Genomic DNA, 24,410 nt, shown 5'->3' on the forward strand with positions numbered 1-24,410 from the left:
AATTTCATGCTCCCAACTTTGTGGGAACAGTTTGGGGATGTTCCTGTTCCAACGGGTCAGAGCTGTCTTGGCAGCAACACAATAGTAGGCTGGTGGTCATAATGTAATGCCTGGTTGGTGTATGCTCTGTTATGCCATCTGACCACTTTCTGAAGACTCTTTTTCAGACTGCTATCCTATAAAGAAAAGATCGCTGTTGGCCACACGAGGGCGCTAATCACACATGGAAAGTGATCGTTTATGGGCGTTAATACAATTCTCTGTGGATGACTAGAACATTTTTGGAGTGAGAAAGCTGTGCTGCTCAGAATCTGTACATAAATTATATCCTGTTTGAGAGTGGAGTTAAACCCCTGATCAATCCAAACATCTGAAGCTTATTAAATAAGTATACACATTAGATATTACATTTATTGCTGAATTGTTCTCTTGTGTGAAATTGGGCTTAACTACACCCTGGCTGTTAATATGCCCCATAATTGATACAAAAGTGTGAGCAAGCCGGTATTTATAGCATCATGGTTGTTGCTGCTGCAAATATTATGATAATATTTCAACTACACCGACCAGGAATAGCATTATGACCACCTGCCTAATATTGCGTTGGTCCCCCTTTTGCTAACAAAATAGCCCTGACCCGTCATACACTGTGTATTCTATCAGAACCAGCATTAACTTCTTCAGCAATTTGAGCAACAGTAGCTCGTCTGTTGGATCGGATCACACGGTCCAGCCTTCTCTCCCCACGTGCATCAATGAGCCTTGACCACCCATGACCCTGTCGCTGGTTCACCACTCTTCCTTCCTTGGACCACTTTTGATAGATACTGACCACTGCAGACCGGGAACACCCCACAAGAGCTGCAGTTTTGGAGATGCTCTGATCCAGTCTTCTAGCCATCACAATTTGGCCCTTCGTCAAACTCGCTCAAATCCTTACGCTTGCCCATTTTTCCTGCTCCTAACACATCAACTGTTTGTGTTTATGGAGATTTGTGTTGTTAATTGAACACATTGTCCATGTTTTCTTTCAATAATTCTCTTCAGATTGACATGATTTTGGGGTGCACATGAAGGAACCAAACTACCAGCTGGATTATTAACACATAATGGCAGTCACCTTGGGTTTGAGTTTCCTCTGTTTGCCGAGCTGCTGGAGTCTCTGCTGGATGATGTCAGCGATCACGTTGGAGTTCTGGCTGTTGATGTACTCTCCTCCCTGGTCTCGCTGTATGAGAGAGACGTGTGTATGAGTAAGAGGAGACACAGTGGAGGTTTGGTTTTGTGAGTAATAGTGAGAAGTTTCTGTATGACTGAGCAATTCATAAGAATGAGGGTAAGTTCAGAAAGGGGTGGGGTGGGGGGGTGGGGTTACCAAAGACAAACACGAAACTAACACTCACCCGTGCTGTGCCGAGGTTGGGGTAAAAGCGGACACTGGGGTAGGACCTGATACCCGCACGCTGGCACAGTTCATAATGCGCCTGGCAGTCTACTTTTCCTGCCCTCACTGTGCCCTTCAGCATCTGTTGATGACATGAAACGTCACACACACACCAGCTCATTCACAAGGTGTACCTTAAGATGAGGAATAACACCCTCATGGTATTTTCCCTCTAACAGCACCTCCCAAATGTTTTACTCCTCTTATACAACAGCAAGAGATTTATATCTAGAATGTCCTCAGCCTAAAGGTTACCAAGTTAAAAGCACTGACACTGGAGACTCCTCTCATAAAGGTTACACACACACACCATCTCCTTACAGAAATCAAAACTATACGTTTCCATTTGTTCCCTAAGCGTTTGTTAATTAGCCCTACTTTGTGTGAAGAGAGAGGCGTACACTTCTGTGTAAATACGCTGTTACTTTAGAAACAATAACAGTACAAGGTGTCTGAAAAATCAGGAACCAGAGTACCAAGAAACACTCATTACCAAGAAACACCATCTCTACCATTTCTCACCTGTAAGAAAGTACTAAGTAATATACACTGATCAGGCATAACATTATGACCACCTGCCTAATATTGTGCTGGTCCCCCTTTTGCTGCCAAAACAGCCCTGACCCGTCGAGACATGGACTCCACTAGATCCCTGAAGGTGTGCTATGGTATCTGGTACTAAGATGTTAGCAGCAGAATCCTTTAAGTCTAATTTGCGAGGTCTGGCCTACATGGGCCCACAGGAGTCAAATGATACTTATAGGACTTAAAGGACTTACAAGACTTAAAGGATACTTTTGATAGATACTGACCACTGCAGACCGGGAACACCCCATAAGATCTGCAGATGTAGAGATGCTCTGATCCAGTGGTCTAGCCATCACAATTTGGCCCTTTATCAAACTCGCTCAAATCCTTACGCTTGTCCATTTTTCCTGCTTCTAACACATCAACTTTGAGGACTAAATGTTCACTTGCTGCCTAATATATCCCACCCACTAACAGGTGCCATGATGAGGAGATCATCAGAGTTATTCACTTCATCTGTCAGTGGTCATAATGTTATGGCTGATCAGTGTACATCATAAAAACAAAATCATATATATATACACTATATTGCCAAAAGTATTCGCTCACCTGCCTTGACTCGCATATGAACTTAAGTGACATCCCATTCCTAATCCATAGGGTTCAATATGACGTCGGTCCACCCTTTGCAGCTATAACAGCTTCAACTCTTCTGGGAAGGCTGTCCACAAGGTTTAGGAGTGTGTTTATGGGAATTTTTGACCATTCTTCCAGAAGCGCATTTGTGAGGTCACACACTGATGTTGGACGAGAAGGCCTGGCTCTCAGTCTCCGCTCTAATTCATCCCAAAGGTGTTCTGTCGGGTTGAGGTCAGGACTCTGTGCAGGCCAGTCAAGTTCATCCACACCAGACTCTGTCATCCATGTCTTTATGGACCTTGCTTTGTGCACTGGTGCGCAGTCATGTTGGAAGAGGAAGGGGCCAGCTCCAAACTGTTCCCACAAAGTTGGGAGCATGGAATTGTCCAAAATGTCTTGGTATGCTGAAGCATTCAGAGTTCCTTTCACTGGAACTAAGGGGCCAAGCCCAGCTCCTGAAAAACAACCCCACACCATAATCCCCCCTCCACCAAACTTTACACTTGGCACAATGCAGTCAGACAAGTACCGTTCTCCTGGCAACCGCCAAACCCAGACTCGTCCATCAGATTGCCAGATGGAGAAGCGCGATTCGTCACTCCAGAGAACGCGTCTCCACTGCTCTAGAGTCCAGTGGCGGCGTGCTTTACACCACTGCATCCGACGCTTTGCATTGCACTTGGTGATGTATGGCTTGGATGCAGCTGCTCGGCCATGGAAACCCATTCCATGAAGCTCTCTGCGCACTGTTCTTGAGCTAATCTGAAGGCCACATGAAGTTTGGAGGTCTGTAACGATTGACTCTGCAGAAAGTTGGCGACCTCTTCGCACTATGCGCCTCAGCATCCGCTGACCCCGCTCCGTCAGTTTACGTGGCCTACCACTTCGTGGCTGAGTTGCTGTCGTTCCCAAACACTTCCACGTTCTTATAATACAGCTGACAGTTGACTGTGGAATATTTAGGAGTGAGGAAATTTCACGACTGGATTTGTTGCACAGGTGGCATCCTATCACAGTTCCACGCTGGAATTCACTGAGCTCCTGAGAGCGACCCATTCTTTCACAAATGTTTGTAAAAACAGTCTGCATGCCTAGGTGCTTGATTTTATACACCTGTGGCCATGGAAGTGATTGGAACACCTGATTCTGATTATTTGGATGGGTGAGCGAATACTTTTGGCAATATAGTGTATATATTGTTTAACCCACATTGGTTCCTGACTTTTCGGACACCCTGTAGAACGAGTCCTGTGTTTTCGACTGTCCGAGCTGCTGTTACTCAACACTCACGATATTGTGACATGTTTACAAATCCTTCTTGCCCTTTAGGTCAAGTTAAGCCTCTTGCACAATCTAACCGCCTCTGTGATGCGAGCTAACTGTCAGCTTGATAAGGATCTGGTGGTAATAGGAAGAAGGATATGATGCTGTAGAGTGCAGGGGACACTTCTCCATCATGAGGTCTCTATCTTGTTTGGCTTGATAATGAGGTCATGTTCACACTGTTGCTCATTTCACAGAGAAATAGATCAGTGGAATCAAATCCTGACCTTTCAGCTACGTCTTAGTTTACTTATCTCATTTTGTCCATCATCGTAAGGTCACCTATTAAATACCTTCTAAAATTATAAACTAGGGACTTCAGCAAGAGGAAAATAAAACGAAGCAGTGCATTAAAAAGAGCACTGGAATTTAACGACCATACCCGAGCTAGGATCTCGAACTCCGGGGCGAAATGCTGGCATGGGCCACACCACGGGGCGTAAAAGTCCAGCACCCAGTGTTCCTTTCCTTCCAGAACCCTCTTTTTAAAATCTTCGGGTGTTAAGTCCACTGAGACACGGGGAAGAGAGCTGGAGAAAAACAAAGCATCATTAGTGAGTGAGGTGAACATCCTTTACGTTTTAAGTCATCGATCAGGCATAACATTATGACCAGTGCCAGGTGACGTGAATAACACTGATGATCTTCTCATCATGGCACGTGTTAGTGGGTGGGATATATTAGCCAACAAGTGAACATTTTGTTCTCAAAGTTGATGTTAGAAGCAGGAAAAATGGACAAGTGTAAGGATTTGAGCGAGTTTGACGAAGGGCCAAATTGTGATGGCTAGACCACTGGATCAGAGCATCTCCAAAACTGCAGCTCTTGTGGGGTGTTCCCGGTCTGCAGTGGTCAGTATCTGTTAAACGTTTCCTCTAGGCTGTGTAAGTTGCAAGGTGGGACCCCATGGACTTAAAGGACCTCCTGCTAACATCTTGGTGCCAGATACCACAGCACACCTTCAGGGATCTAATGGAGTCCATGCCTCAATGGGTCAGGGCTGTTTTGGCAGCAAAAGGAGGGGGACGATATTCACAATATAAGGCAGGTGGTCATAATGTTATGCCTGATCAGTGTATGTTGTTATTATATTATTAAATATAAATCCTTATATTTAACATTCCACATACAAGTTTGATCAAACCAAATTAGTTTCAAAACCAGTCCAACTTGCTTGGCTCTGCTGGAAATCTGAAACCTTTTCAGGATTATCAACATAACCGTAGTTCAGACAAAAGGAAAAGAAACACCACAATTTGCTCGGCTTTTAATTAGCAAGACATTTGCATTGACAAAAAAAACAAATAAAGTAAGCGCAACAATACCAGGCTTGCACTTAGAAGTCACATGCTTTAGGAGCCGAGAAGACACGAGTTTTTAAAACACTTACCCGAGCGCCCAGGTCTTGAGGGAGTGGGCATCTCTGTGCCAGCCATTATAGCTTCTAAGGGACCAAAAAAGTACAAGAAATGAGTTAAGACACAACTTTAGCAATCATAACATGACATCTAATCTGGTGTCTGCTTTAAGCTGCAATATGAAGCCACTTTTTATACCAGGTTAGCAGGATGCGGTTTGGAACAAGCAGCTAATACTGATTAAAGAAAAAGATTAAGGGTTGGAGCACAGAGCAGAAAAAAGCAGCACATGACATTGAGGTTGTATGACTTTGTGGTTTTGAGTAAACTGAAGTAAGTAAACAAATACAGGTTTCCATGGCCAATGCTGCTGTTGAGTGAAACAGCATGATGAAGCATTATAATGCATCTGTTCACCTCTGGTGATGTGTAAAATAATACTGTAGTTCATTTATGGATGCATATCTCAGGGTCTCAGAGGTTCAGTGTTCCATTATTATTTTTTAATAAAGTGTTTTTAAATAATGCCTTTAAATGTTTGTACTTGTGTAAGGGGTTCAGTGCAACAAAAAGGTAAAACGACAAAAAGGCACAATCATTCTCTGAATGCTCAAACTGGCCTCAGGACATACGTGCTACTTCTCAGGAGAACAGTGAAGTATTTTAATGCATCGATGAAGGCTCATACTGATACCAGACATTGAATGTTCAATGTCAGTTGCTATAATGCATTTACGTAGAGGTTATGCAGAGGTTCACGTAATAACGATTGAGTGTTATACGGTGTTTATAAACGTTCATGCTGGTCTCCGAGGTTCAGATAATAACGACAGAGTATTATTAGGCGTTTATAAACGTTCATGCTGGTCTCTGAGGTTCAGATAATAACGACAGAGTATTATTAGGCGTTTATAAACGTTCATGCTGGTCTCCGAGGTTCAGATAATAACGACAGAGTATTATTAGGCGTTTATAAACGTTCATGCTGGTCTCAGAGGTTCAGATAATAACGACAGAGTATTATTAGGCGTTTATAAACGTTCATGCTGGTCTCCGAGGTTCAGATAACGACAGAGTATTATTAGGCATTTATAAACGTTCATGCTGGTCTCCGAGGTTCAGATAACGACAGAGTATTATTAGGCGTTTATAAATGTTCATGCTGGTCTCTGAGGTTCAGATAATAACGACAGAGTATTATTAGGCGTTTATAAACGTTCATGCTGGTCTCCGAGGTTCAGATAACGACAGAGTATTATTAGGCGTTTATAAATGTTCATGCTGGTCTCCGAGGTTCAGATAACGACAGAGTATTATTAGGCGTTTATAAATGTTCATGCTGGTCTCTGAGGTTCAGATAATAACAATAGAGTATTATTAGGCGTTTATAAACGTTCATGCTGGTCTCTGAGGTTCAGATAATAACGACAGAGTATTATTAGGCATTTATAAACGTTCATGCTGGTCTCTGAGGTTCAGATAATAACAGTGTTATACGGTGTTTATAAACGTTCATGCTGGCCTCCAAGGTTCAGATAATAACGACAGAGTATTATTAGGCATTTATAAATGTTCATGCTGGTCTCAGAGGTTCAGATAATAACGATAGACCGTTATACGGTGTTTATAAACGTTCATGCTGGTCTCAGAGGTTCAGATAATAACGATAGTCTTATTAGGTGTTTATCGTTATTATCTGAACCTCAGAAACCAGCATGAACGTTTATAGGGTCTTAGTAGATGTTTATAAACGTTCATGCTGGTCTCTGGGGTTCAGATAATAACGACAGAGTATTATTAGGCATTTATAAACGTTCATGCTGGTCTCTGAGGTTCAGATAATAACGACAGAGTATTATTAGGCATTTATAAACGTTCATGCTGGTCTCCAAGTTTCAGATAATAACGACAGAGTATTATTAGGCGTTTATAAACGTTCATGCTGGTCTCTGAGGTTCAGATAATAACGACAGAGTATTATTAGGCGTTTATAAACGTTCATGCTGGTCTCTGAGGTTCAGATAATAACGACAGAGTATTATTAGGCGTTTATAAACGTTCATGCTGGTCTCTGAGGTTCAGATAATAACGACAGAGTATTATTAGGCGTTTATAAACGTTCATGCTGGTCTCTGAGGTTCAGATAATAACGATAGAGTGTTATACAGTGTTTATAAACGTTCATGCTGGTCTCTGAGGTTCAGATAATAACCACAGAGTATTATTAGGCGTTTATAAATGTTCATGCTGGTCTCTGAGGTTCAGATAATAACGACAGAGTATTATTAGGCGTTTATAAATGTTCATGCTGGTCTCTGAGGTTCAGATAATAACGATAGAGTGTTATACAGTGTTTATAAACATTCATGCTGGTCTCTGAGGTTCAGATAATAACGACAGAGTATTATTAGGCGTTTATAAACGTTCATGCTGGTCTCTGAGGTTCAGATAATAACGATAGAGTATTATTAGGCGTTTATAAATGTTCATGCTGGTCTCTGAGGTTCAGATAATAACGATAGAGTATTATTAGGCGTTTATAAATGTTCATGCTGGTCTCTGAGGTTCAGATAATAACGATAGAGTATTATTAGGCGTTTATAAATGTTCATGCTGGTCTCTGAGGTTCAGATAATAACGATAGAGTGTTATACAGTGTTTATAAACGTTCATGCTGGTCTCTGAGGTTCAGATAATAACGACAGAGTATTATTAGGCGTTTATAAATGTTCATGCTGGTCTCTGAGGTTCAGATAATAACGATAGAGTATTATTAGGCGTTTATAAATGTTCATGCTGGTCTCTGAGGTTCAGATAATAACGATAGAGTGTTATACAGTGTTTATAAACGTTCATGCTGGTCTCTGAGGTTCAGATAATAACGACAGAGTATTATTAGGCGTTTATAAATGTTCATGCTGGTCTCTGAGGTTCAGATAATAACCACAGAGTATTATTAGGCGTTTATAAACGTTCATGCTGGTCTCAGAGGTTCAGATAATAACGATAGAGTGTTATACAGTGTTTATAAACGTTCATGCTGGTCTCTGGGGTTTAGATAATAACGACAGAGTGTTATTAGGCGTTTATAAACGTTCATGCTGGTCTCTGAGGTTCAGTGTCATGTGAAGGGTTATGATAAAGTGCTATAATACATTTAGATTCATTATGAAGTGCTATAAGTCGTGTCTAACAGCATGTATTGGGATTTGAGGTAGGACGATTAGTAACATAATAAACTCATAACAGGAATGCTGTGTGGTTCATAAAGCTGTTCTGGTACTAAGGCATTCCACATAAACAATATTTAAGTCTAATTATGCATTCATAACACAGGATGTGAATTGTGCTGTGATGCATTTTTGAAAGCACGTACTGGTATTGTTCTCGGCGGTTACTGTTTTGTGGGTAGAGACGAATTTCGGGGTAGGCGCGCACACTCTCGCCCTGGCAGAATGAATGGTACTTCTGACAATCCACAGATCCCACACTAACCATTCCACTCAGCATCTATAAACACACACACACACACACACAGTGAAATGGGGTTCAAGGAGAGAGAGAGAGAGAGAGAGAGAGAGAGAGAGAGAGAGAGAGAGAGAACTTCTGAAAAAACATTTCATCTTTAAAGTCACCTAAATGAAGAAGAGCTAAATGTTAGTCATAACAAAACTGCAAATATCTCTAATCTCCATTGCTAAATCTGCTGGCTAATCTCCAGTTGTCTATAACACCAGCTTGATGTTTGTATTTAGGGAAGCAGGATTATATATTTAAATATATACTACCCCTTTTTGTGATGAATAAAAATAAAGCCATGATAAATCGTCAAATCTTCATCACCTTTAATGTGATTATAGCAACCCACATAACTCAAGTGATGCAAATAGAATAGAAAAAATAGGTTTAGCAAATAACCTGCATGCAAAAGTACACACACCCATAACCACATTTTACTGTGATTGGCTTGAGTCAGTGCTGGAAGGTGAATTCTTTCAGTCACATTCAGCTGTCTAACAGAGGATTACAGGTTTTGTTATCAGTGGGATTGATATCCACCATTCCCTCTATCTTGATTAAAGCCCCCTAGCATGATGCTGCCACCATTGTGCTTCACTGTGAGTAGGGTCGAAGGTGGTCAGTGGTTAAATCTCTGGGTTACTGATCAGGAGGCTGGATCAAGGATCGACCTCTGCTCCAAGGGTGCCGTGTCACGGCTTTGCTTTGACCCCAACTTCCTAACAAGCTGGGACATTCGGTAAAAAAGGAATTTTGCTGTGCTTCGTTGTGTACGTAACAAATAAAGGCTTCTTCATCTTTAGGTGATAAAGTGTCTTACTTTTTTATGCAGGATTGTATGCTTTCTTTCCTGGTGAGAAAGTGTTTCCATCTAGCCACCCTACCTCATAGCCAAGAAATACAAAGAGATCCTTTAAACTCTTGCAGCTCCTTTAATGTTGCAGCTTGGCCGACTCTCTGTCTATCATTTTTCATCTGGTGGGAACGTCCTGTCTGGGGTAAAATGACCATGGTGTCCTGTTTTCTCCACTTGTAAATGATGGCCTTCATGCTGTTCCATGGTACATCTAATGTTTTACAAATACTTTGTATCCCTCTCCAGATTGATACCTTCTGACAATGAGATCTCCTACACGCTTAAGAAGCTCTTTGAGGAGCATGGCTTCTGCAGTCAGATAAGGGTATTTTGATTTAAAAGCATTACCCGAGCCATCCTCCTCCACTCAGGAAGCAAAGCCTGGCATGGGCCACACCATGGCGCGTAGAAGTCCACCATCCATGTTTCTGTATGCTTTCTTTTCTTCACCAACTGCTGGAAAGTGTCTGGGTCCAGTGTCACCACAGCAGGGTTGACCAGGTCCTGAAACACAACCGTGCAACAAGCAACTCCATAAGAACCGGATGGAAAAAACTGCAGATTCAGCCTCAAATGATGTCTGAATCATAATTATGCCACACAGCCACTTGTTTTTACTGTGGTGAGATAATCAGAATTTCACCTTCTTGTGGTTTCTGACAGTGCATGCCAGACTGTTTTCTATAAGTGAATAACAGGAAGACTTCATGCATAAACTTAATTGACTTAATTTCATGGGCACTGACCACAAAATGTTCAAACTTACAAAAGAGTTAATAACATTTTAAAAAATACACCCAATAAGGCATAATATTATGAGCAGTGACAAGTGAAGTGAATAACACTGATTATCTCCTATGTCCTCCTATGTCACTGATTATGTCCTCAAAGTTGATGTGTTAGAAGCAGGAAAAACGGACAAGTGCAAGGATTTGAGCGAGTTTGACAAAGGGCCAAATTGTGATGGCTAGACCACTGGATCAGAGCATCTCCAAAACTGCAGATCTTATGGGGTGTTCCCGGTCTACAGCGGTCAGTATCTATCAAAAGTATCCTTTAAGTCCTGTAAGTGTCCTTTAAGTCCTGTAAGCTCCATCTCACAGCTTACAGGACATAAAGGATCTGTTGCTTACATCTTGGTGCTAGACACCACCTTCAAGCACACCTTCAGGGATCTAGTGGAGTCCATGCCTCGATAGATCAGGGCTGTTTTGGCGGCAAAAGGAGGGGGACCAACACAATATCATAATGTTATGCCTGATCGGTGTAGGTTCAGCTGTAAAAACACTGAAATCGAGTTAGCTATGGGAGATATATATAATTCCAGGTAGTTGACTAGACACACACTTGATGGTGAATAGAGAGTAATGAATTGAACACATGTTGTATGATGCAGCTTTGAGCTCCAGTGGAAAACTAAAGAAGCAAAAACCTGGCTGTTCGGGTAAACTTATCAGAGAAAATATGTACACATTTCTTGAAATGCCACTCAAGTGTCGTCTCACCTGGATGAACTCCAGGATGCCGTCCGCTGAATGGTGACCTTCGTACTCATGGATGCTGGACTTGTTGAAGATAACGGTGGTTGGATAAGCATTAATGTTGTACTGAAAAACAGAGGAGGGAAAAATCATTAGAGGATCATTTCACCTGGATACTGAACTGCTGCTGTAAATCATAAAGGCTCAAACCGAACATCCTACAATACACTTTAAAAACTTTACAGTGAGCAGCTTTAGAAAAGTAATTGCACTTCTTTCACTCAGATGAGGATGTGGCTTCCCTTTCAATCTGGTTTCTCGCAAGGAAGATTCTTGCGACTTTACCTCTAGTGTGTTTACTGGAGATTCTGATTCTGAATCACTATTGTTTAAAGCCTGATACAAATTCAAGTGAATTGGATTTGCCTGAACTTACTGTTTTTCAGGCCAAAAAAAAAATCATGCTTTTTGGAAGCAGTCTTACCGCATCGGTATTTTCGCAGAACACCTTTTGTTTTTGTAGATGTTTATCTGTGATTTTGCACAGTATTAGAGTAGTCAGGAAGCAGCTAAACTCTACCACTAATTTATCTTGAACCAAGATCTGCACAACATTTTACACAGAACTCACAAACATTCCTGTACAACTTTATATCTTATAAGTCATGTTTTGCAAAGGGATCAAATACTTATTTCACTCATTAAAATGCAAATCAATGTATAACGTTTTTAAATGTGTTTTTCTGGATTGTTTTGTTGTTATTCTGTCTCTCACTCTTCAGATAAACCTACCATTAAAATTACAGACTGATCATTTCTTTGTCAGTGGGCAAACGTACAAAATCAGCAGGGTATCAATTAATTCCCCCACTGTGTGTGTGTAATATATCTATCTCACCCCTCTCTCTCTCTCTCCTCTCTCTCTCTCTCTATATATATATATACACATATATATATATATATATATATATATATATATATATATATATATATATATATATATATATATATATATATATATATATATATAGAGAGAGAGAGAGAGAGAGAGAGAGAGAGAGAGAGAGAGAGAGAAATGTACTATATGTAATTTAAAAAATGGAGAAATAGAAAAAAAAAGAGAAATGCAAAACGTCGACAATTGAGTCGTGCATTAACAAGTATGAGGAAATTGCACCCCTCCAACATGTCCAGAATAAGAGATTTTCTTAAGCTTTCATGTTTATCCCCCCTAAACTGCTGCATGTATAGCTGTGCAAAACAACCAAGCAATGTGACACTCATCAGTCAGTTTGAGAAAAGAAAGGTGGAAAATGAATCTGGGTTTCCGCTGCTTTGTGGGTTTTTACTTGTAATCTAATCTTATGAAAAACATACCAGAGGTCACCTGATGCAAATTCACAAAATTTCATATAGGGAAATTACCAACAGAGGTGATTTAATTAGCAAGAACGTATTGTGTGTGATAAGAGTAAGTTCATAAACCCTATAACTAAGTTAAACTCATAGCAATGGATTGTCACAAAGCAGCTTTATAGAAATATTCCGGATGTAAATGATCGATTTTATATTTATCATCATGCACGAGATGACAGTGGTGATGACAATCTCCCTGAGATGATATGAGGAAGAAAAATTTAGAGGAACCAGACTCAAAAGTGAACCCATTCTTATCAGTATGACACCAGTTTTTATAGAATATTATATATATATATATATATATATATATATATATATATATATATATATATATATATATATATATATATATATATATATATATACACACACATATATACATACACACACACACACACATACATACATACACACACACTCAACCAGAAAATAGTTCTATATATTTGAGGGATTTACAACAAAATGAGGTGAACGGTGTAGGAACTGCAAAACTTACATACATACGAACAAACTAACAATCATACATTGTCATTTTTAATACTTGGTTGCAAAGACTTTCCTGTTGATGCTCTGCCAGGTCTTTACCGCAGTCTTTACTTCCTGCCTGTTTTTGAGTCTTTTTTGCCTTCAGTGAATGAAATGCTGTTCCTCTGGATTCAGGTCAGGTGATTAAATTAGAAAAGTGTTGTCCAATCTGGGCTGGTTTCAGTGCAGGTTTTCATTCCAACCAAGCAGAAGCCACAACTGATTCCTCCTGTTTAAACTCAGGTATACCTCTATCCACTTCATCCTGCTGCTTTTGTCAGCAGTCACACATCAATAACCAGGTCTATTATCAGCCATACATGCCCACGCTATAAGACGAGATGGTACGTTTCAGATCATAAGCACTTCACTTGATCCGGATGTAAATACCTGCAAAATGCACTTATAGTATTTAACTCCAACTCCAACATACCTGCAGGCTTTGTGTCATGCACGTACACAGAGTATGAATAATAACTAGTGTGAATGCAGGGTTCGTGGAACATACTGCGCACCGCAGGAGACGTTCAAAACCATAAAACACCAAGATTAATCAGCAGCCTAAAAGGTGTGAAGTGTTGCTGCTCACCATGTTGCAGAGTCCCTCGTGTATGGTGCAGTCCAATGTACCAAACTTCATCTGACCGTGAAGCTGAACTGAGGCTTTTCGGAGTTCAGGGAGCAGGGCGCGACATGGTGGACACCACTGAAACACACACACTTTTATATCAACATTCGAAATGCTCGTCACAGCATACCTGTAAAAGCCTGAGAATCTACAAGCACCTCAAGTAATTCTGCATCACATGATGCTAAGTTGATAAAGGGGGATAGTGTTCATCATTTTATTGGTATAACTGTGTACAGTGTTAATGGCGTGCTACACAGTTTTTATATCAACAACAGGTTTCGTATAAGAATTATTCTTTTATTCTAAAAATCACTATTACTGTACTGCATGATGTAATATATTTTCCTCATGTGTCTTCTTTGTACCAAAAATAGACTCACTGGAGCGAAGAAGTCCACTAGCCAGGGTTCTTTCTCGTCCCGAGGGAAATTCTCCGGCCGCAGTGTGGTGACGTGGGCACTCACGCTCTCTTTAGCGAACGCCACAATGTTATACAGTGCATCTTTACCTGAGGACAATTGACCAAGGCAGATAAAATGTTATGCACAACAGATACAACTTGAAACAGCTGACCCTAGGTCAGTCAAATCTTATTTGAGGTTTCATACTGCGCATACTTTCAGACTAATCCTGGCTCTTCATTATCTCATGCTTCTTATTTTGCATATTCGTGCTGTCAACAACCTTTGATTGGATAAGTACAGCTTGTGACCCATTTAAATAACGGCTTGTTTCATGCTTTCTCATCAGTGGGGGGAAATAAAGAACAGATCTGACATCCTGTGCCCAAACTGACACTATTATCTTTCACAGCTTTGTAATCTTGTATATTTTCCACATTAGTCACATAGAAGCAGGATTAAAAGTTACAACAGGCTGACTAAGTTACAAATGTGAAACATTTTTCTACCTGTGGTTAAAAGCAAGGTTTTTGACTGCAATAACCCGGGGTAAAGAACAGTGAGAAAAGCCTACACACTACAATATATAACTGAAATACTACAGTTACATTATATGGAGACATTTCCAGAAAACAAGTCTTTGAGCGCACCGTGGTGGATCTCGTAGTTGTGAATGCCGAGGCCTTTGAAAACAGCCACACAGGGCTTCTGGATGTAGAGGGAAGCGCACAGCTCTGCCTCGGATGCGCAGTTCACCTTCCCTACCTGTACAGCCGTTAAAGATTATATACAAAGATACATACTGTGAGAAGAAAAAGTTACAGACATGAAACACAATCTATACATTTGTGACATTATACTGTACATACATTAATAAAGGAAATCTATATTCTATAATTATATAGTTCTATAACCTATACTTAAAGTAAATATACAGTAAACATTTATGTTTTCAAAATTTTGTCACAGGTGGACGAGGCCAGATCTTTTTAATCGTCCTCTATTAACACCACAGAGCAGCTGAGAGGAGAGTACTAATAACTCATAATAACTTATGACTTTTGCATTTCTCTTTCTAATGCCACTCTTATTGACAGGTGAGAGATAAAAGCTATTCCTCCTGTGGAATTGTCAGGGTTCAAACCCGCATTCCCTACACCAATACACTTTGCTCTGTTAAATTCCGTAGTCCTGGTTTCAGAGCTGCCCAGGTGTCACACGGCCACTGGAACAAGTCTTAACCTGTATGTGGGAGTCTTTGAGCAGAGTGCCGAGCTTTTTGTACTCGTTGGTGGCCGCGTTCTTCTCTCCAAAGGTAAAACTGACCAGCCAACGGTGCCGAGCCAACTTCTCCTAAAATTACATTCGGGGAAGAAAAAACAATTAGTGCGTTTAATCCAAGCTATGAGAAATTCTGTTACAGCACCTGCTATACTACCACAAGAATGTGCCTTATAGTCGAAATCCTTTGCAGCATAGCTCTCACTCTGACCTTTTGGAGGAACTGGAACACCCAGCATCAGTGTCTGATCTCATGAATGCTCTAATAGCTGAATGATCATAAATCTCCACAGTCACACTCAAACAGCTAGTGGAAAGCCTTCCCAGAAGAGAGTGGAGCTTACCATATTATAAATGTAAAGGGGGGATAAATCTGGAACAGGACGTTAAGCGAGCGCATACACTGATCAGGCATAACATTATGAGCAGTGAGAGGTAAAGTGAATAAGACTGATGATCTCCTCATCATGGCACCTGTTAGTGGGTGGGATATATTAGACAGCATGTGAACATTTTGTCCTCAAAGTTGATGTGTTAGAAGCAGGAAAAATGGACAAGCGTAAGGATTTTGAGTTTGACAAGGACCAAATTGTGATTGATAGATGACTGGATCAGAGTATCTCGAAAACTGCAGCTCTTGTGGGGTGTTCCCAGTCTGCAGTGGTCAGTATCTTATCAAAAGTGGTCCAAGGAAGGAACGGTGGTGAACCGGCGACAGGGTCATGGACGGTCAAGGCTCATTGATGCACGTGGGGAGCAAAGGCTCAAATTGCTGAAGAAGTTAATGCTGGTTCTGATAGAAAGGTTTCAGAATACACAGTGCATGACGGGTCAGGGCTGTTTTGGCAGCAAAAGGAGAACCAACACCATATTAGGCAAGTGGTCATAATGTTATGCCTGATCAGTGTACAAGCGCTGTCTTTTGGCGTCTAAAAACCTTGAGCTATATAGTGTGTTTAGAACAATGGAGTGTGTTGTTAGATATTACTTTATGCAATTCAGTGTCATGACGCGTTTTCTTTTTAAACCAGGTAACACCGCTGACAGAAGTAAAAAACAAAACATGCTGCATCATTTACACTCTACTTCTTTTTCAGGTCCGATATGAGTCAGCTTCACACAAGTCATGCTGCCAAAAAGCAAAGCAGTGCGTAGGAGTGTGTTTGTGCTCCAAAAACAAGTCCTTGTTCTATCACATTATTGGTGCATGCAAAGCTAACTGAGGAAATTGTGTTTTCGGCATGAATACGTTCACAGTACACGCTGCTGCAACATGTATACTCATTAATGACTGAAGAAAGCTGGCCTGAACATCACTGTTAGTAAGTTCACAAATCACATGTCTTATTAATCACATCTGTCAATGAACTGTATATACACTACCAGTCAAAAGTTCGGACACACCTTCTAATTCCACGGTCTTTCCTGATGTTTATTTCTTTCTACATTGTAAAACAATGCTGAAGGCGGCCGAAATCCACAATAATGTCGTTTGAGCAGTTGATATTGAGATATGTCTGCTACTGATGCTCTGTAAAGCCTTCATAACGCCTCTAATCTGAGGTGCTGTTAATTGGTGATTTCTATTAATTGGTGATTTCTGTTAATTGGTGATTTCTGAGGCTGGTAACTCTAAATGAACTTCTCCTCTGCAGCAGAGGTCAGTTTTGGTCTTGCTTTACTGGGATGGTCTTCATGTGAGCCAGTTTCATCATGGTGCTTGATGGGTTTTGCAAATGCACTTGACAATACTGTTCTTGCAAGAACTATTCCAGAACACCTGACCTTCGGCGTCTTAAAATAACAACTGACTGTTTTTTGTTGTCGTTACATACGGATTACTTAAGTCCATTTCATAGTTATGAAATCTCCAGTATTGTTCTAGAATGGAGAAAATAAATCCCTAAACAAAAAACACTGAATTAAAAGGTGTGTCCAAACTTTTGACTGGTAGTGTACACTAAACCTAACCAAATGAAATGGCATTAAGGGATGAGTGTCTATCAGCTCACTAAATACCAAATAAGGTGTGTGTTATTATCCTTCATGTTGAGATTTGTTACCTCAAAGCTCTGCTTGGTGAGGACCTCCAGGTCAGGCATGTGCTGCAGCACCTGGGCATAGATCTCTCTGGCATCCAGAGTCTTCAGAAACTGGAGAAAATACAACAATCCCATTATTTAGTGAACTATAATAAAATATGAATTTATCTACTGGAGAGTTATAGGACAACTTGTGCTACTTAAAATGATCATTTGTGTGGAATTTGTTCCAGGTTTGTAACTGGAGTTGTGTGTACGATGGAGAGAGGTGTGTACGATTAATAGCGTTCGCCTGCACAAGATTATAACACCACATGTTATTGTTTGAAGCTGATGTGAAATTGAGACAATTGTCCCGAGGGCTTCCATAATTAATTAGCAGGATTTAAAACGGAAGGCAGAGATTATAGTCCAATGTCAGCAAGAAGGTACATATCAGATACTCATAGAGGGAAGATGCCAAAACATCTGCTGCAACATCTGCCAAAATGATTTATGTGCAGTGCCAAGATCAGATTACAGAAGCTGTAACATTTACAGTCATTAAAAGATCTGAAAGGAGTTTAAATGTCACTGCAAGCCCAGTGAGCGAGCACACACATACACATGCACACACACGCACACACACTAAATATACAAAAAAATCTCATGCTTTTATTCTCTAGAAAATATAAAAGCATTTTCTTATTTACCAAGGCCTCTTATAGCTGATCAGCTTAATAATAATAATAATAATAATAATAATAATAATAACAACAAAAAAAAAATTAATAAATTAACAATAATAATAATAATAAAAAAAAAATAATGATAATAATAATAATAATAATAATAATCATGATGATGACAACAACAGCCGGTAAAGTTCAACAGCTATAGTAATAAATAAAAAATAATTAAAAATAAAATAATTTATATATTATTAAAACAACTTTATAATAAATTTATTATTTCCTGTATTGAAAAAAAAATTATTTATGAAAAATATTACACTTGAATTTTTTAAATTTTTTTGAACATTTTTAAAAAATCCATAATTAAATTAATTAAATAAAAAAATCCATATTAAAGATTCAGTACAAAATTCTGTTTGCAATTCTCTTTTAATCTTACACACTTTTTTTTTTTTTAATAGTTTTTTATTATAAAGAAAACAGAAAAATGACGACTAAAAGAAGAAAGTAAAAGAGAATAGGAGAAAACAGGAGGCGAAAGTAAAAAAAGAGGAATAGGTGGCAATAGGAGGAGTGAGAAAGAGAATGATTAAATGAAGTAGAAGAGAGAGAGAGAAATAGTATGAAACCGGATTTTACCAGAACACTGCCCTCCTGTCTGAGGGAGCTGCCAGGGGGGAACAGAGCCGTCGAGCTGGTCTTCACGTCGAAGCTTTCACACAGATCGGCGTGTAAGGTGCAGTCCATCCAGCCCACCTTCACTAGACCATTCTACAACACACATACACGTTAATTTCAACCCTTACCTGTACTCTATAACTGCTCTGATCACTACTGAGTGGTGCAACATCCAGCGTGTGGTGTGAGAATCAGATAAAAAGGAAATAAATAAATCAATCGAATGCCTACCAACATTCCAGCGAGCTTCTGTCTCGTCTGAGACTCCAGACAATCTGAATATATCCAAAAAGGAAAAAAAAGGACTTAATCATCAACAAATTACAATGAAGTCACTATTTCTACAGATTCATTAGTAGCTACATTCACTTAAATGGACCGTTTTTGTTATTAAAGCATGGTCTGAAGTTCCCAACACTGATTTTCCTACAAGTATGTTTTTAATTCATCATGGATCAACACACTGTGCTTTTAAGCTAGTTATATTTAATGTTGTGGACCGTCCAGTGAGACAAGTCTGTTGCTGGTATTGTCACTCAACCCCTAACCAGCCTCACCTGTACTCGCTCAATTAATGTTAAAAAGCATAACCTTCTCTGACAAGTATTTTCTACAGATACAGATATATCAGATCACTCAATCTATAACACTACACATTATACAGATTCTTGTTTTGAGAAAGTAAATATACATCACTCATCACAGATCTGCCCAGAATGTTGAGACGCTGAGACGTTACACTTCGTAGCGTGGACGGAGAAAGCTGAAAATGTTCCGACTTCCATCTAAATTAATTTGGCTTTAATCCACAGAGAAAACCCGTTTTGAAAACAGGCCTCATGTCAATAAATTATTTTAGACACTATAAAATGAGGGAAAGTGATCTCAAGAAAAAATCTAATTCAATTGTCTCTTGTCTCAAATGTCGTTAATCTCATAGAATGCATCTTTCTTTTATTTGAGAACGAACATACACTACATTGCAAGTTTTGGGATGAATGTGATATGGAGTTGTCCCGCCCTTTACAGCTATAACAGCTTCCACTCTTCTGGGAAGGCTTTCCACAAGGTTTAGGAGTGTGTTTATGGGAATTTTTGACCGTTCTTCTAGAAGTGCATTTGTGAGGTCAGGCACTGATGCTGGACGAGAAGGCCTGGCTCACAGTCTCCACTCTAATTCATCCCAAAGGTGTTCTATGGGGTTGAGGTCAGGACTCTGTTCAGGTCAATCAAGTTCCTCCACACCAAACTCACTCATCCATGTCTTTATAGACCTTGCTTTGTGCACTGGTGTGCAGTCATGTTGGAACAGGAAGCGGTCATCCCCAAACTCTTCCCACAAAGTTGGGAGCATGAAATTGTCCAAAATGTCTTGGTATGAAGCTGAAGCATTAAGAGTTCCTTTCACTGGAACTAAAGGGCTGAGCCCAACCCCTGAAAACAACACCTGAATTCAATGATTTGGAGGGGTGTCCCAAAACTAGGAACCAAAAATGCACCCCAGGAGTGCCAGACATCCACTGCAGCACTTCACCTCAGCTCTGGTCTTGCTTCTATCTCACCTTTATAAATCACTCTGAAAGTTAAACTGCTGGAGTCTTACCTCCGGTGTCGGCGCAGAAGGTTATGAGCCACCCGATTTTAGCAGCAAATGCTTGTTCGATCTCAGTGAAAACATTCCCTTTAAAGAAGGGCAGAAATGTAATGTCTTGGTTAGAGCACGGTGAAATGATACAGACATAAGGGTGAGATGTTGGGTGAGATGAGGAGTCACGGTACCTTGCCACAGCTCTGTCACTTTGGTTGTCACAAACTGCATTGCGAATTTGGTGAGGCTGGCCTTGGAGCGATCGCCGTAGTACTTCTCTGGATTCTGAAAACGGGAAGACGGAAATGCAGTGACGGACTCGGACAAGGGCTAAAGAGAGTGCATATATTAGTGTCCTGTTACAAGCTCACTGAGTGACGTGAGAGACGCCGTACTTTTGTAATCTATTCAGCAGATAATTGGCTTATTGGAAGTGAAGATCCCATACTGTGCAAATAAACCACATACAGTCACAGGAAAAAGAAAGTACTCCTTCACTTCTATGGTTCTATTTATCAGGGCCCAAATAACGTTCGTGAGGTCCTCACCAACTTCAAGAAGCAAACAAATGACTTCAAGAAACAGAGCAGAACATTTCCTAGTCCCTGTAGCACTGCAAAACAAGCGCAAAATCATCACCTCTCCACCACCATGCTTCAAAGCTTGTATAAAGGTGTTACTGTGGTTTTCACAGAACATGGTGTTTTGCATGATGAGCCATCACCTTAATCTCAACATTTACAGAACATTTGTTCGGAGGCAATTTTGCAAGGGACAGAACAGTTTTTTGTCAGATGTCAAAGCTTTGTATCAGCCCAAAGCTAAAGCTATAACTCTAGGTTTTCCGATACAGGAAATTGTTCAGGATGAGGGGCTTTGTGGTTTCTCGGTAACCTGACGAACTTGTTTCATGTCTAAATAAAATTCTTCAGAAAGAACAAAAGAAAGGTTGGTCAGGAAGCCACTATTTATAACTGGTGTAATAACATCTGTGATGAGAAAAACTAACCTGCCTCAAGCACGTTCTGTCGATACTGAATACAACTGAATGACTAACGACTACGATGTGTCATGTTTAATTAAAAAACTGCTAGCACTGACAAACCGCGGTGGTATATGAGGAATAAAACACTTTAGAATCTACTGCATAGGAAAATAAATATTCAACTTTAAATTGCTTGCTACACTAAAATGTCGTATGACATTAGATGTGCATTATTTCTGCAGCAGTTCTAGCCCTAATGTGAAGGACGGGGTTGTATTAATTCACGTTATGTGCTTGTTTCTATAGTAACATTTAATGTAAGACTGATAAAAGAGGTGATGTGGTGAAGAAAAGGAAATGCTGGTGAGGTACAGAGAGAGAACAGGAACTAACATGTCTCTGCATTACATGAACATATACAGTATAATGTGCCATGTGTTGCTCTTTAATAAAGTAAACATTGCAATCGTTAGCAAACAGAAAAACGCTCCAGAAAATGAAATGTAATTATACAAAAATAATCCACTTCAGGACAGATTATTATTTTACAAATTTTACATGTTTTTCATTCCTTGCACGGTGAATGGGTTTTGAGGAAAGGGGCACTGTGAACCTGTGTGTGTGTGTGTGTGTGTGTGTGTGTGTGTGTGTGTTTCCTTACCATGCCGGCTCTGAAGACGAACAGGCTCGGGTAGCTGCTGATGCCTTTACTGCGACACAGCCTGGTGTTGTCTCCGCAGTTTACGGCACCGATCCGGATCACGCCATCCATCTCTTTTGCAAACTCCCGCCACTGACCAGTTCAACAGTGCATGTCGATCAGGAGAAAGAGTTTAAACACAGAATTATACACAGCATGGATAAGTCAACAAAACATAACAAAGATCACACACTTAGGGATTTATTGTAATTGTCTTTCCTGTTGTTTTTTTTATACACCGATCAGGCATAACATTATGACCAATATTGTGTTGGTCGATGCTTCGCTACAGGCAGCAGAGTGAAAAGCTTTATAGGTGTGAATTTCCCCTTGAGATGAATAAAGTATCTATCTATCTATCTATCTATCTATCTATCTATCTATCTATCTATCTATCTATCTATCTATAGTGTCATTGTGTTACACTGCTAAATTAGATTGCTGCTAAATTAGATTCGCGGTGACATTTTTTCACTGATACAAAAGTGTGAGCAAGCTGGTATTTATAGCACCATGGTAGCTGCTGCTGCAAATATTATGATAATATTTCAACTACACCGACCAGGAATAGCATTATGACCACCTGCCTAATATTGTGTTGGTTCCCCTTTTGCTAACAAAATAGCCCTGACCCGTCATACACTGTGTATTCTATCAGAACCAGCATTAACTTCTTCAGCAATTTGAGCAACAGTAGCTCGTCTGTTGGATCGGATCACACGGGCCAGCCTTCTCTCCCCACGTGCATCAATGAGCCTTGGCCGCCCATGACCCTGTCACCGGTTCACCACTGTTCCTTCCTTGGACCACTTTTGATAGATACTGACCACTGCAGACCAGGAACACCCCACAAGAGCTGCAGTTTTGGAGATGCTCTGATCCAGTCGTCTAGCCATCACAATTTGGCCCTTTTGGTCAAACTCGCTCAAATCCTTACGCTTGCCCATTTTTCCTGCTTCTAACACATCAACTTTGAGGACAAAATGTTCACTTGCTGCCTAATATATCCCACCCACTAACAGGTGCCATGATGAGGAGATCATCAGTCTTATTCACTTCAACTGCCAGAATGTTATGCCTGATCAGTGTATGCTATAAAAAATAGTCTGTGTGCTGAGAGTTATTATATTATTAGTATTACTATTTCAAGGAGTAGTATTAGTATTAAAGCAGGCGGGCCTCACCGTTGGAGCCAATTCGTGACAGTGGGAACATCGGGGATAGTAGAAATTCACAAACCAAACCTCGCCGGAGTCCACTGCTGCGTCTGTGAAGAATAACATAACAAAATATAGTCTCACACACATGGACAATTGAGGAAATGTCAGTGCTTCTGTTCAGACGTTAATAGACATATGGACAGAGAGATGGATATACAGTCTGATATATAAGGAAAGAGACTGATAGTAGTGAGGGTACATTTGCAAACAAAATCCCACTGAAGTTCTGTATTGAGGCTTTCAGCAGAGAATCACGGGACTGATGACACCTTGTTTTCTGTCCAGTTGCATAACTGCTTCATTTTGCATACCTAAAGATTTTTAACACTACCTTACTTCATGGACCATAAGCTAGCTTGGTTGAGTGTCGGGGCTTTGAAATTTTGCTGAGTAGTTAAACAGAACCTATGGAGTACAATAATTTTTGTTATTTATAGCCACACTTTACTAAATGAGATGATAACCAACGTGTTGTGGGTGGTTTATCTGGAGCAACTTAACACTCAGACTTTTTATCACTATAATTTCTGAAAACCACATAAATGTCAGTTTCCGGAAAATGCTAAAAGCATTGCAAGGCCCCGTCTACTTATCGCTATCAGATAGAGAGATGGATGCACAGACAGACACAAACAAACGGGGTAACAGAAAAACATTCGCTTTATCATCTTGACTCTAGATGACACTTGGCCAAGAACAAAAAGGGGAGTGAAATCATTGCTCAATCCCCTGTCAATCACAGAGTTGTAGCCAATCAGAGGCATCTGGATGACATCTGTAAGCATCATGAAGGAAGTGTGTTCCCATCACTTCAAGGACTGTTAAAACCTGGCCTGAAGGTGCCTCTCATCAGCTGCAGGACTGCTTTGAGTCAACAACAAGGCTACATTAGGTCACAGTGGAGAAATGCACCCCGGTCTATCCCAACAAAAAGTCCTGAGGAAAGCTGTGTTCTGGTGTGGTGATGGGGTGCTGTATAGTGCTGCCAGAGCTAACCTGAAGAGATGAATCAGAGAAGCCAAAGCTGCATACAGGAGAAAGATTGAGGATGGCCTTCAAAACAATAATTGCAGGGAGGTGTGGCAGGGGGTCCAGCACATCACTGAATACAGACCCTG

At 40.3% G+C, this 24,410-nt stretch overlaps 1 protein-coding gene across 1 annotated transcript in view; it reads right to left on the reverse strand.

Annotated features, from left to right (window-relative positions):
• Positions 1-24,410, reverse strand: part of dnajc10 (DnaJ (Hsp40) homolog, subfamily C, member 10) — a 31,988-nt gene that overhangs the window by 938 nt on the left and 6,640 nt on the right. The window contains exons 5-22 of the mRNA XM_058393335.1: positions 23,257-23,339; positions 22,034-22,165; positions 20,579-20,672; positions 20,403-20,480; positions 19,031-19,074; positions 18,761-18,892; positions 17,469-17,558; positions 15,367-15,477; positions 14,775-14,889; positions 14,104-14,231; positions 13,682-13,798; positions 11,173-11,274; positions 10,016-10,171; positions 8,669-8,802; positions 5,325-5,378; positions 4,317-4,464; positions 1,404-1,526; positions 1,121-1,228 (exon numbers count right to left, since the gene is read on the reverse strand). Of these exons, the coding sequence (XP_058249318.1) occupies positions 1,121-1,228; positions 1,404-1,526; positions 4,317-4,464; positions 5,325-5,378; positions 8,669-8,802; positions 10,016-10,171; positions 11,173-11,274; positions 13,682-13,798; positions 14,104-14,231; positions 14,775-14,889; positions 15,367-15,477; positions 17,469-17,558; positions 18,761-18,892; positions 19,031-19,074; positions 20,403-20,480; positions 20,579-20,672; positions 22,034-22,165; positions 23,257-23,339 (1,949 nt within the window). The remainder of the gene's footprint in view (positions 1-1,120; positions 1,229-1,403; positions 1,527-4,316; positions 4,465-5,324; positions 5,379-8,668; positions 8,803-10,015; positions 10,172-11,172; positions 11,275-13,681; positions 13,799-14,103; positions 14,232-14,774; positions 14,890-15,366; positions 15,478-17,468; positions 17,559-18,760; positions 18,893-19,030; positions 19,075-20,402; positions 20,481-20,578; positions 20,673-22,033; positions 22,166-23,256; positions 23,340-24,410) is intronic.

This window comes from Hemibagrus wyckioides, linkage group LG06 (genome assembly GCF_019097595.1).
Source record: "Hemibagrus wyckioides isolate EC202008001 linkage group LG06, SWU_Hwy_1.0, whole genome shotgun sequence".
NCBI lineage: Eukaryota > Metazoa > Chordata > Actinopteri > Siluriformes > Bagridae > Hemibagrus > Hemibagrus wyckioides.